Source organism: Oncorhynchus gorbuscha, linkage group LG03, assembly GCF_021184085.1.
Source record: "Oncorhynchus gorbuscha isolate QuinsamMale2020 ecotype Even-year linkage group LG03, OgorEven_v1.0, whole genome shotgun sequence".
NCBI lineage: Eukaryota > Metazoa > Chordata > Actinopteri > Salmoniformes > Salmonidae > Oncorhynchus > Oncorhynchus gorbuscha.
The window spans coordinates 27,570,361-27,582,309 of record NC_060175.1 but is presented as its reverse complement, the minus strand read 5'-3'; the positions used below and the strand labels follow the sequence as shown (position 1 = coordinate 27,582,309).

At 44.3% G+C, this 11,949-nt stretch overlaps 1 protein-coding gene across 5 annotated transcripts in view; it reads left to right on the top strand.

Moving 5' to 3' along the window:
• The first annotated feature begins 1,194 nt into the window (after positions 1-1,194).
• The window catches only part of LOC124030079 (CUGBP Elav-like family member 4), a 132,453-nt gene continuing 121,698 nt past the window's right edge, over positions 1,195-11,949 (top strand). For all 5 annotated transcript variants that reach the window (XM_046341587.1, XM_046341600.1, XM_046341593.1 and 2 more), the window contains exon 1: positions 1,195-1,822. In XM_046341587.1, the coding sequence (XP_046197543.1) occupies positions 1,579-1,822 (244 nt within the window). In that variant the 5' untranslated portion in view covers positions 1,195-1,578. The remainder of the gene's footprint in view (positions 1,823-11,949) is intronic.

Below are 11,949 nucleotides of genomic sequence, written 5' to 3'. Positions count from 1 at the left end.
ACATAGACCTGTGGGAGCACCATACCTGTTTGCAGTTGACAGCTGTGTGTCACGTGGAAATAGAGTTGCCATGTGTGCCATGGTGTGTTTGCGTGTGGGCTGTCAGTGTGAAATGCACATGGGGTTGGGCAACAGCGTATTTTTACATCACATCCTAGCATTCTAGTTTATCTATGCCAGAGGTATTAAATTCTTACTCTACGGGGTGTGGAGCCTGCTAGTTTTATGTTCTACCTGATAATTAATTAACCCATCTGGTGTTCAAGGTCTAAATCAGTCCCTGGTTAAAGGGGAACAATGAACAAGCAATAGTACTGGCTTCTATGTCCAGAGTTGAATTTGAGGGGTTTATACCATCAGATTTGCACCTGTGAATGGATCCCAGTGCTGTTTAGTATATTGTAGTCTACCCTTACACTCTCTCTACCCTCTCTCTTCCCTCTCTAGTTGCTGCTCCCTCCGATGTGCCCGTCTACGCCGCTCGGCGGTGCTCACAGACTTCCTTCTATTCGAATGACATCTACATCAGAATCTGAACGGAATAGATGCCTGCTTGAACTATAGGCTACACTATACTGTGCGACACTGCTTTGTGTGACACATCCTAACGTTCCCTGAAATATATTTTAGCTGCGGATGTTGCTTTTTAACGAGGCTCGACGATTTCAGCACCAGGCGCTGTCCACCCACCCGCTATTCAAGCAGTTCAAGCTCCTTCCAAAGTTCAATACTCTCCGAATTGTTCTACTACACTTTAATGGCCTTTTTCACACCAAATGAAACATTTTTCAATTAAAATCCCTGGCCTTTTGGAGTGGGCCTATATTTTGAAGGGAAAATGTGGTAGACATATATTTTATAGCATATTATTATTATTATTATTATTATTATTATTAGGCCTATTATTTCGCTGCGGACGTGGCGTGATTTGCACATGATAGACTATTGCACAAAGAGCCATACAGATTACTGTCACTATTTATTTTTTTATAGACCCCGTTCCCCTTGGATCGTACCATTCGGCTTTCCAAACGGGAAGGGGGGGATAAAACGCTGTTTAACACAAACATCGAATCCTAGTGGTTCGCCTCGTTCTATACCTCCCCGCATTCCTTGTAGCCCTTGAGCTGGCCCCGTCCGTTTAAACCGAGAACACCCATACCAACTTCTCAATGCAAAAATTAAAAGGGAACCTAGAAGCAGGGACTAGGGGAACGAAAGGAGGTGTAAATAGAATACGAAAGCTCTTGGTCTCTCTCTCTCCCCACTCTCTCCTCTCTTTTAGTAAATGAATGAATGAATGATTAATTAGCACATAAATAGGCTACACGGAATCACGCCTCCACCGGGACAAGAAAGCCTGCTCCAAGCTTTTGATATTCGTTTTAGCCCAATGAGACATATGTATATTTATTCATGTGCATATTTGCATTGGTAGGACAAGCAGGACCAGCAAGGCTTTTTAGACTTATTTTTTTAAATCAATAGGCTACTTCGTTCGGAAGCTTCTATACAACGGCCACCAAGATTGCGCTGCTGCTGCCGCCGCTGTTATCACAACTCATTGCCGGTCCGAAGATGGCAACTTTAACAAATGGACAGGTGGACGGCACAAACGGGCTAGTGAACGGATTAAGCCACAGCCACAGTTCAGCGGGCTGCGGGGGCACCATCCCCATGAAGGACCACGACGCCATTAAACTGTTCATCGGGCAAATACCGCGCAACCTGGACGAGAAGGACCTCAGGCCGCTCTTCGAGGAGTTTGGCAAGATCTACGAGCTCACGGTGCTCAAGGACCGCTTTACGGGCATGCACAAAGGTGGGTTGCGCCTACCAGTCCCCGAGAGAGCGGAATCCCCATCTTCACGCTCTTTTCTCTGCGGCTCCCGTTGCGGCTGCCTGTCACTAATGTCTTCCCATTTCCGAAGCGTTTTGGATTTGATGGATGTGGTTGCGTAATATTACTTGCGTTTACAGTAGTTTTTAGTGTGGCATTTACTATTGTAGTTTACTCTCGACAGGTTTCATGTCCATGTTAACAGAAAGTGGAATAGTCAATTTCTATAGTCTTGATTCCTTGGTCAATATTTAGCCATTTCAACTAACATATCCTCAAATCTCTAGTTCTGAGATATCCAGGCACACCGTGCTGTCAAGCATCACGACCTAATAGGCTATTGTGTAACAATATTGAGAGCAAGTCACAGTTTATCTTGTAACTTTGGAAGTTTAAGCTATGGTGTTAAGAGTAAGTCACACATTTAGTTATTGTGCATTCATTCACAAGTGTAGAATCTCTACGCTTGAAAGTTCACCGGAGGAGTCCGGAGGAGCCCATGGCTTCCTGCCCACGGCACCATCTTGCACTCTGTTGCGCGTTATGCCAAGTTGCTTGTAACAGGAGGAGAGGGAGGGAGGAAAAATGTGTTAGTGTGTGTGCTTGCGCGTGCGCGAGATTGTGCGTGATTGGGTACATGCTTTTTACTGTATTATTCTCTGAGAAAATGTAACCAATACTTTCTTAGATTTTACATAATGCATTCTACAGTATACATTACACATTACCTATGGTCCACCCACCTTACCTACAATATGTAATTGAGGTTATTCTCTAGTCTAAAGCCATGTTTTGTGGTTTTAGAAAGTAAAAAGGATGTCAGGGAACTCTTTGAATATGGCGTAAAGACAGGTGTTTGAACAACCAGCTGATTTATAGAGTGATAACTGTGTGTGTGTGTGTGTGTGTGTGTGTGTGTGTGTGTGTGTGTGTGTGTGTGTGTGTGTGTGTGTGTGTGTGTGTGTGTGTGTGTGTGTGTGTGTGTGTGTGTGTGTGTGTGTGTGTGTGTGTGTGTGTGTGTGTGTGTGTGTGCGGGTGTGTGGGTGTGTGTGCGTGTGTGTGTCTGTGTGTGTGTGTGTGTGTGTGTGTGTTTGTTTGCGTGTGTGTGTGTGCGTGCGTGCGTGCGTGCCTGCGTGTGTGTGTGTGCGTGTGTGTGGGTGTGTGTGCGTGTGTGTGTCTGTGTGTGTGTGTGTGTGTGTGTGTGTGTGTGTGTGTGTGTGTGTGTGTGTGTGTGTGTGTGTGTGTGTGTGTGTGTGTGTGTTTGTTTGCGTGTGTGCCTTAATCTTTCAGCTGTTTAATATTTACATATACCTGTAGCCTTGATAATGGTGTATCAAGAGTCTAGTGTTTTGCATTATACAGTGAGACCTAGTCAACCCTTTGGTGTTACCGTAATTTTACACAATGCTGAATACCTGTTGTGTGATGCAATGAACTGTCACATCTTCAATGTAATGCTAACGATCGGTCACATGCCTTGGTGTAAGGGTAATGACCAATGTTATGGACGTTGATTTCAGACTCTTTAGAGGGGTAGCCAGTGGTTAGCTATTCCCTATTTGCTCAGGGCATCAGAATCTTAATGAAGTCACTAATTGATCTGCTCCACCTGGAGGGCATTTTCAGACTCCATGGGTCACTTCATATGTGGACGTTAAAGTACAGACAGAACGTTTCAGTTTTCCTAACCTCAACCTCTCCCATCCCGTTACCAACATGACGTTTTGCATGTGTCGATTAATAATGATGATATAGAAATAAAGCAGGAGGAAGGGAGGAGGAGATTGCCAGGGATGAGGGAACCAAAGAGAGGAGAGGGAAGTGGGAGGAGGAGGGGGAAGAGGAAGGAGGGGGTATCTTTTATTAATAGCCCAGCTGTAGTAACGACTCCCTGTCCGACGGTTAATCACGTACGGCCCGTGAACTATGGGAGGCCATGCCGGCTGATTCTAGGAACTGTCTCCTTAGGGCGATATATTGCCTGGCATCACAGGCCAGGCCCCCGCTTTTATTAGTGCACCCCCCTTCGTAGCACCGCTCTCATATTATAACTAGCTGGATGCAGTAGCTCTCTCGCTGGCTAGCTGGTTGGCTATAGACAGTGTGTGTGTATACACCTCTTCTCCCAGCCAGCCCAATATCCCCACACCTTCCCACAAGCAGAGGATGTTTGTTGAATGTTGAGTTTAAAAAAAAGTTATTGTAAGGTTATGTCTGAATGTTTTAATGTAAGTAAATAATATTTTTGGTAACTTGTTACTTACAGCCAACAGGTATAGTGCTTTGTTACTTGTTATAAGCATGTGTTATGTTTTATTAGAAACCTTAAAATGTATATATTTTTTATATTATTTTTACCCCTAATTTCGTGGTATCCAATTATTAGTAGTTACTGTCTTGTCTCATCGCTATGACTCCAGGGCTCAGGCTTGAACCCATAATCTTTGGTGGCACTGTGATGCAGTGCCTTAGACCCCTGCACCACCTGGGAATAGATATAGATATGAAGGTGTTATGCCATAAGGGGTCATGTCCAGTCATAACCTCTCATGCCAAATAACCACTGTCATGATAGAGGCAGCGGTTTGTGTTATGACTGTCGTGGTCTACACCATGGACAGCATTCTCGTTATGTTGGTGTCATAGCATGGTTGACTAAATGTCATTGTGAAACGACACTATCATATACATGGCAAAATGGCACTGTCAAATAAAGTGTTACGATTGTGGAATTTGATGCTAAGATTTTGAGACCGACTGAAAAGCCTAGTCAGGATCATTATGAGATGACAGTAAGACATTATAACTGGTTCATACCTGCTTACAACAAGTCTGGCATGCATTATAACTGCATCATAATGCTTTATACCTGTCGGCCTAAAGTAAAGTGTTGCCTGTATTTTGGATATATCTATAAACTGGCAAAATGTGTACGGCATCATTTTTTGACTATTGTACAAAATATAGTCCCAAAGCTCAAAGTCAAACAAGGGCAATGTTGCCCTATAAACAACTTTAGGGTTGAAGAAAGTTATTGCCTTTTCATTGGAATTAATACTGCAAGAAAAGTGCACAACACTAGGGTCTTAGAACATTTGCAGCCTTTTGACACTTATTGGAATGCTCTGAGCTGATTGAAGGTTATTTGCCTAAATCTCAGACTCCAGCCCTCCAGCCACAGCAAAACATGTTCACTCCATTTTATTTTTATTTTCTTTCCATCTTCTGTTTCCTCCTTTTCATCTTTCAGTAGCATGTAACTTCTCATCAAATTACTCCTCCACCTCTCTCTTTCCTCCACATACTTTATTTACACCTTTACGCCGTTCCCTGATTCTCCCTCTTCTCCTCCTCCTTTCCTCCAAACCCCATTTCCCTCTTTATTTCCCTGGTTCACAACAACCCTCAATTCATTTAGTGTGAATATATAGATGCACCTATAGATGCTATTAATATTCTACAATGTTATAGCAACATGTGACGCCACAATAATTGTTAGACAAACTCCTAGCTAGTATTTTCATTGTTGCAAACACCTCGGATACTACTAACTATACTATTGCAATTACCATCCAAATAATGACCCCTTGTAATCACTAGTAATCTAGTCTTTAGGTTGCCATCCCCTTGAAAGGGAGGGGGCTTGTAGAGGAGGCTGTGGTGGGAAGGGAACGGGCACAGGCACAGAGGTGACAGCACTAGCCCTACATTCTCCCAATGATTTTATTTCTCTCCCTTCTGCGACTGGGCTGTGCTAATAGAGGCCATTTATAACCATCACCGGCTGCCGTCGTGCATGCTGAGACGGACGTCGGCACAAAGAGGGGCCGTTTCGCAATTTTTTTGCAATGCAGTATGGGAGGGAGGGTGGGGAGAGATATGGCAGCATACTATGAACCAGGTGACCTAACTAGAATACACCCATGTACAGTAATACACCTTAGGTCAGTGGGTCAATCCTAACATGTATGACTGTCAAGTGTCAACAATGTATGTATCGTGTATCAGTTGCTTTCAAATCAAATCAAACTTTATTTGTCACATGCGCCGAATACAGCAAGTGTAGACTTTACCGTGAAATGCTTACTTACAAGCCCTTAACCAACAGTGCAGCTTTGGTGTAATAACAATGTAATATGCGATTAGTAACAGAGTAATTACATGTATTGTTACATTCACTGAAAATGTTCTCCCTTAGAGTTAGAGTTGCTTTGAGTTCCTCTGCTTTGGGTTTTCCTAGGAGTCATTTGAAAGTGAGAGAAACCCTAGTATACTGATATCTTGGGGTGTTTTTTGAGGAATTCAAGTGAAAGATCGAAAGAGGCTCCCGTTGGGCTCTCTGCCCTCACCTTATTTTGTCCTAGATAATCAAATCAAAATTCATTTGTCACATGCGCCGAATACAACAGGTTTAAACAACGATGTAGTTCAAGAAAGAGTTAAGAAAAAAATGACCAAATAAGCTAAGGAAAAAAAATAATAAAGTAACACAATAAAAGAACAATAACGAGGCTATATACAGGGGGTACCGGTACTGAGTCAATGTGCAGGGGTACAGGTTAGTCGAGGTCATTTGTACATGTAGGTAGGGGTAAAGTGACTATGCATAGATATTAAACAGCGAATAGCTGGCTGGCAAGTGGTGTAGATACATTGTCAAGATCCCCTAAATTAGGGTGACTAGACATCCCCAATTTCTTGGGTCAGTCCCAGATTTTGGTGACCTGTACCCGGCTAGAGCTGTCCCTGAAAATGTCCCTGATTAGGCCTCAGAAATAAAAAGCAACACTGATGTTAAATTGAGGATAATATTTCAATAATCAAATGTTGTATCCAATCAGATTTGCATGTAAAAAATGATGTTTATCCCTGTACCAAACTCGTTTGCTGCAGTGGTTTTGCCGCCGACCTTTTATGAGAAGATTTGATCAGTGTTATATTGTAACCACCGCATGAACAACCATGACCATGGCCAAAAGGGGCTGGCAACAGCATAGTCTACCAAACTTGGGTGATTCTAAAATTACTAGATAGGCTAAGATTACGAAAACTGTGGAGGGGTCATCTATTTCTGTATTATAATTAATACAAGTATTTGAAATGACTTTATATAGCAAAGGTAGTTATTTAAATGTATTCACAGTTAGTAAGCTACCATTCCTACACTCTTTTTCTTAAGAGAGGACAGTTAAACGTCTGTAACTATACTGCCCTACCAAGCAAAAAGGCAGAAACTGCTCAAAGCGTGGAACTGATAAAAATGGCTTTTATTTACCTTGGTTTCACAGTAACTTTATACAGTTACTGCTAACATGACCCCCATCTTCTCCAAAACACAATACAATAGAGGCAGGATACTTGTCCACATGATTAAGCATGTATTTAATGTAGCAAAAATAACATTAACTAATTTTTGACCAAATGAGCAGTTACTGCCTTTTTGCTTGGTAGGGCAGTATAGTTACAGACGTTTAACTGTCCTCTCTTAAGCAAAAGAGTGTAGGAATGGTAGCTTACTAACTGTGAATACATTTAAATAACTACCTTTGCTATATAAAGTCCTTTCAAATACTTGTATTAATTATAACACAGAAATAGATGACCCCTCCACAGTTTTCGTAATCTTAGCCTATCTAGTTATTTTAGAATCACCCAAGTTTGGTAGACTATGCTGTTGCCAGCACTTTTTGGCCATGGGCATGGTTGTTCATGCGGTGGTTACAATATAGTGGATAGAGAGGGTGATATACTGTACAGGGTGTTGATGAGCAGTTTAATCTGGGTCTGGGTAACTGGCCTTTACAGTTCTAGACCTGTGTCTTACTTTATTGGATTACAGGTATCCACCTAGTGACCCTTCTTCTTAGAGAAGCAATGGAAATCTTCATGAACTATTTCTACATTTCTTCTATCATTCAAAATCCATAAAACCTGGACCCTGACTGCTTTGAAAACTAGCTGAAACTGGGAACATTGTCAATGGACAGAATGTCTGAATGTACTGCAGTATCGTAAAGGTAATATCCTGTGGGACTCAGTGAAGGTGTTTTTCTGCCGGGCTGTGTTAATGCGCCACGCGTTCCGGACGCAGGATTTCACTCACGTTGCATCATCCCTTCTGTGGGCTCATTTTTCTCCTCACATCGTTGATTTGGGATGTGTGTGTGTACCCCTCCTTCCCTCTCATCCTCTGCCCAGAATTCTCCACTCAGTTCCAATCGGAATGCATACTTAGACATCACATCGTGCCCTGTTTCTATGACGACGTGCCGTGATCAATATTGAGCGTTTTGTTGAGGAAAAGAGGCAACATATGTCACCGATAAGGTCATGTCTCGCAAAAGTACTCCCCCCAGGTCACCCACCCTCGCATCTAAAAACATCTGAGACACAAGACAATAAATATAGGGAGGAGAACGAGAGACGTGTACGTAGATACGTCAACTCTCATTTGTCAGCGTGGACAGTTGTCAAGGCACCTCGGCTGCTATTGATGATTATGATTGGCCGGGATTGTCAGAAGGGGCCGGCCATTAGCCCAGAGGGCCAGTTACTCACGGTGGGCGATGGCCATGTAGGAAGGAGGGGGATGGGGGGAGGGAGGAGGGAAACAGTGAGGGAGTGGAAGACTTAGGGATCAGCATTCTAACTGCTGGTAGAGAGTCATGACGGTTGTCAGGGGGGAAGAGAACTCTCCTGAACTAAGATGTGACTCCACCCTACATATTATGGAAGTAATTGGAAAAGTATTTGCCAGCACTTTGCAACTTGTGTATGCACGCACGCACGCACAACAAACAAATACACACACATACACACACACACACACACACACACACACACACACACACACACACACACACACACACACACACACACACACACACACACACACACACACACACACACACACACACACACACACACACACACACACACACACACACACACACAAACCCGTTTGTTTTCTATCCTTTTGGGGACCAAACAATTGATTCCCATTCAAAATCCTATTTTCCCTAACCCCCAACCCCTAATGCTTAACCTTAACCCTAACCTTAACCCTAGCTGAATGCACTGTATAACTAGTTGTATACATAACTACATAATAGACCTCTGTGCTACTCGCTATTGATGAATAATCTCAGGTCTAATCAAGTAAAGGATGTATCCATATAAGAATAGTGTGTTAATAGTCCTGATGCTTACTGGTGGTGCGATGCAAGCAAGCTTGTAGGCTAGGCCTTGTACAGCCTAGCTTGACACCAAGCACCTTTTTTCTGAACTATACTTCTTTTCTTGAACTATTTACTACTCTTTTTAGAAAACAAACAACTACTTCTTATTAGTAACAAATAATGCTCGGCTCTTTTCAAACAATGGGCCTTCAGCCTAATTCAAGATGGTAAATGCTAAGTGGGATGATTGGGATGACCCAACTCTGACATCACCCCATTGAGTCTGCCAATTCAAGATGGCACCTGTGGGTTGGACACACCTCTAACCACACCCATACCTGTAGCCTTAAAGGCATAATGCTTGATAAGTAATTATACTGCATACAAAATTCAAAATCTGAAGCACACTTGGTAAGCCTTAAAACTCTACTCAGCTTAGCCTTTTGTATTCCCTAAAAGAGGCCAAAGAAATTGCCCAAAGTCCAGCCTCCTTTCTCATATTAAAATTATATTTTTAGTTTTTTGCTATTGCCATGTCATTGCTATGGCGATTTTGAGTGGCTGAAAGCTTCTTGTAGCGTTGTTTTGGAGGTTGATATAGTTTCTATTTTCAAGGCTGTTGCGTCATCTACAGCCAAATACATTTTAACTCAGTTTTTCACAATTCCTGACATTTAATCCTAGTAAAAATTCCCTGTCTTAAGTCAGTTAGGATCACCACTTTATTTTAAGAATGCGAAATGTCAGAATAATAGTAGAGAATGATTTATTTCAGCTTTTATTTCTTTCATCTCATTCCCAGTTGGTCAAAAGGTTACATACACTCAATTAGTATTTGGCAGCATTGCCTTTAAATTGTTTAACTTGGTTCAAATATTTTGGGTAGCCTTCCAAGAGCTTCCCACAATAACATTTACATTTACATTTAAGTCATTTAGCAGACGCTCTTATCCAGAGCGACTTACAAATTGGTGCATTCACCTTATGACATCCAGTGGGACAGTCACTTAACAATAGTGCATCTAAAACTTAGGGGGGTGGGGTGAGAGGGATTACTTAACCTATCCTAGGTATTCCTTAAAGAGGTGGGGTTTCAGGTGTCTCCGGAAGGTGGTGATTGACTCCGCTGTCCTGGCGTCGTGAGGGAGTTTGTTCCACCATTGGGGGGCCAGGGCAGCGAACAGTTTTGACTGGGCTGAGCGGGAGCTGTACTTCCTCAGTGGTAGGGAGGCGAGCAGGCCAGAGGTGGATGAACGCAGTGCCCTTGTTTGGGTGTAGGGCCTGATCAGAGCCTGGAGGTACTGAGGTGCCGTTCCCCTCACAGCTCCGTAGGCAAGCACCATGGTCTTGTAGCGGATGCGAGCTTCAACTGGAAGCCAGTGGAGAGAACGGAGGAGCGGGGTGACGTGAGAGAACTTGGGAAGGTTGAACACCAGACGGGCTGCGGCGTTCTGGATGAGTTGAAGGGGTTTAATGGCACAGGCAGGGAGCCCAGCCAACAGTGAGTTGCAGTAATCCAGACGGGAGATGACAAGTGCCTGGATTAGGACCTGCGCCGCTTCCTGTGTGAGGCAGGGTCGTACTCTGCGGATGTTGTAGAGCATGAACCTACAGGAACGGGCCACCGCCTTGATGTTAGTTGAGAACGACAGGGTGTTGTCCAGGATCACGCCAAGGTTCTTGGCGCTCTGGGAGGAGGACACAATGGAGTTGTCAACCGTGATGGTGAGATCATGGAACGGGCAGTCCTTCCCCGGGAGGAAGAGCAGCTCCGTCTTGCCGAGGTTCAGCTTGAGGTGGTGATCCGTCATCCACACTGATATGTCTGCCAGACATGCAGAGATGCGATTCGCCACCTGGTCATCAGAAGGGGGAAAGGAGAAGATTAATTGTGTGTCGTCTGCATAGCAATGATAAGAGAGACCATGTGAGGTTATGACAGAGCCAAGTGACTTGGTGTATAGCGAGAATAGGAGAGGGCCAAGAACAGAGCCCTGGGGGACACCAGTGGTGAGAGCGCGTGGTGAGGAGACAGATTCTCGCCACGCCACCTGGTAGGAGCGACCTGTCAGGTAGGACGCAATCCAAGCGTGGGCCGCGCCGGAGATGCCCAACTCGGAGAGGGTGGAGAGGAGGATCTGATGGTTCACAGTATCGAAGGCAGCCGATAGATCTAGAAGGATGAGAGCAGAGGAGAGAGAGTTAGCTTTAGCTCTCATCTAGAAGGATGAGAGCAGTCTCAGTTGAATGACTAGTCTTGAAACCTGACTGATTTGGATCAAGAAGGTCATTCAGAGAGAGATAGCGGGAGAGCTGGCCAAGGACGGCACGTTCAAGAGTTTTGGAGAGAGAAGAAAGAAGGGATACTGGTCTGTAATTGTTGACATCGGAGGGATCGAGTGTAGGTTTTTTCAGAAGGGGTGCAACTCTCGCTCTCTTGAAGACGGAAGGGACGTAGCCAACGGTCAGGGATGAGTTGATGAGCGAGGTGAGGTAAGGGAGAAGGTCTCCGGAAATGGTCTGGAGAAGAGAGGAGGGGATAGGGTCAAGCGGGCAGGTTGTTGGGCGGCCGGCCGTCACAAGACGCGAGATTTCATCTGGAGAGAGAGGGGAGAAAGAGGTCAGAGCACAGGGTAGGGCAGTGTGAGCAGAACCAGCGGTGTCGTTTGACATAGCAAACGAGGATCGGATGTCGTCGACCTTCTTTTCAAAATGGTTGACGAAGTCATCTGCAGAGAGGGAGGAGGGGGGAGGGGGCGGAGGATTCAGGAGGGAGGAGAAGGTGGCAAAGAGCTTCCTAGGGTTAGAGGCAGATGCTTGGAATTTAGCGTGGTAGAAAGTGGCTTTAGCAGCAGAGACAGAGGAGGAAAATGTAGAGAGGAGGGAGTGAAAGGATGCCAGGTCCGCAGGGAGGCGAGTTTTCCTCCATTT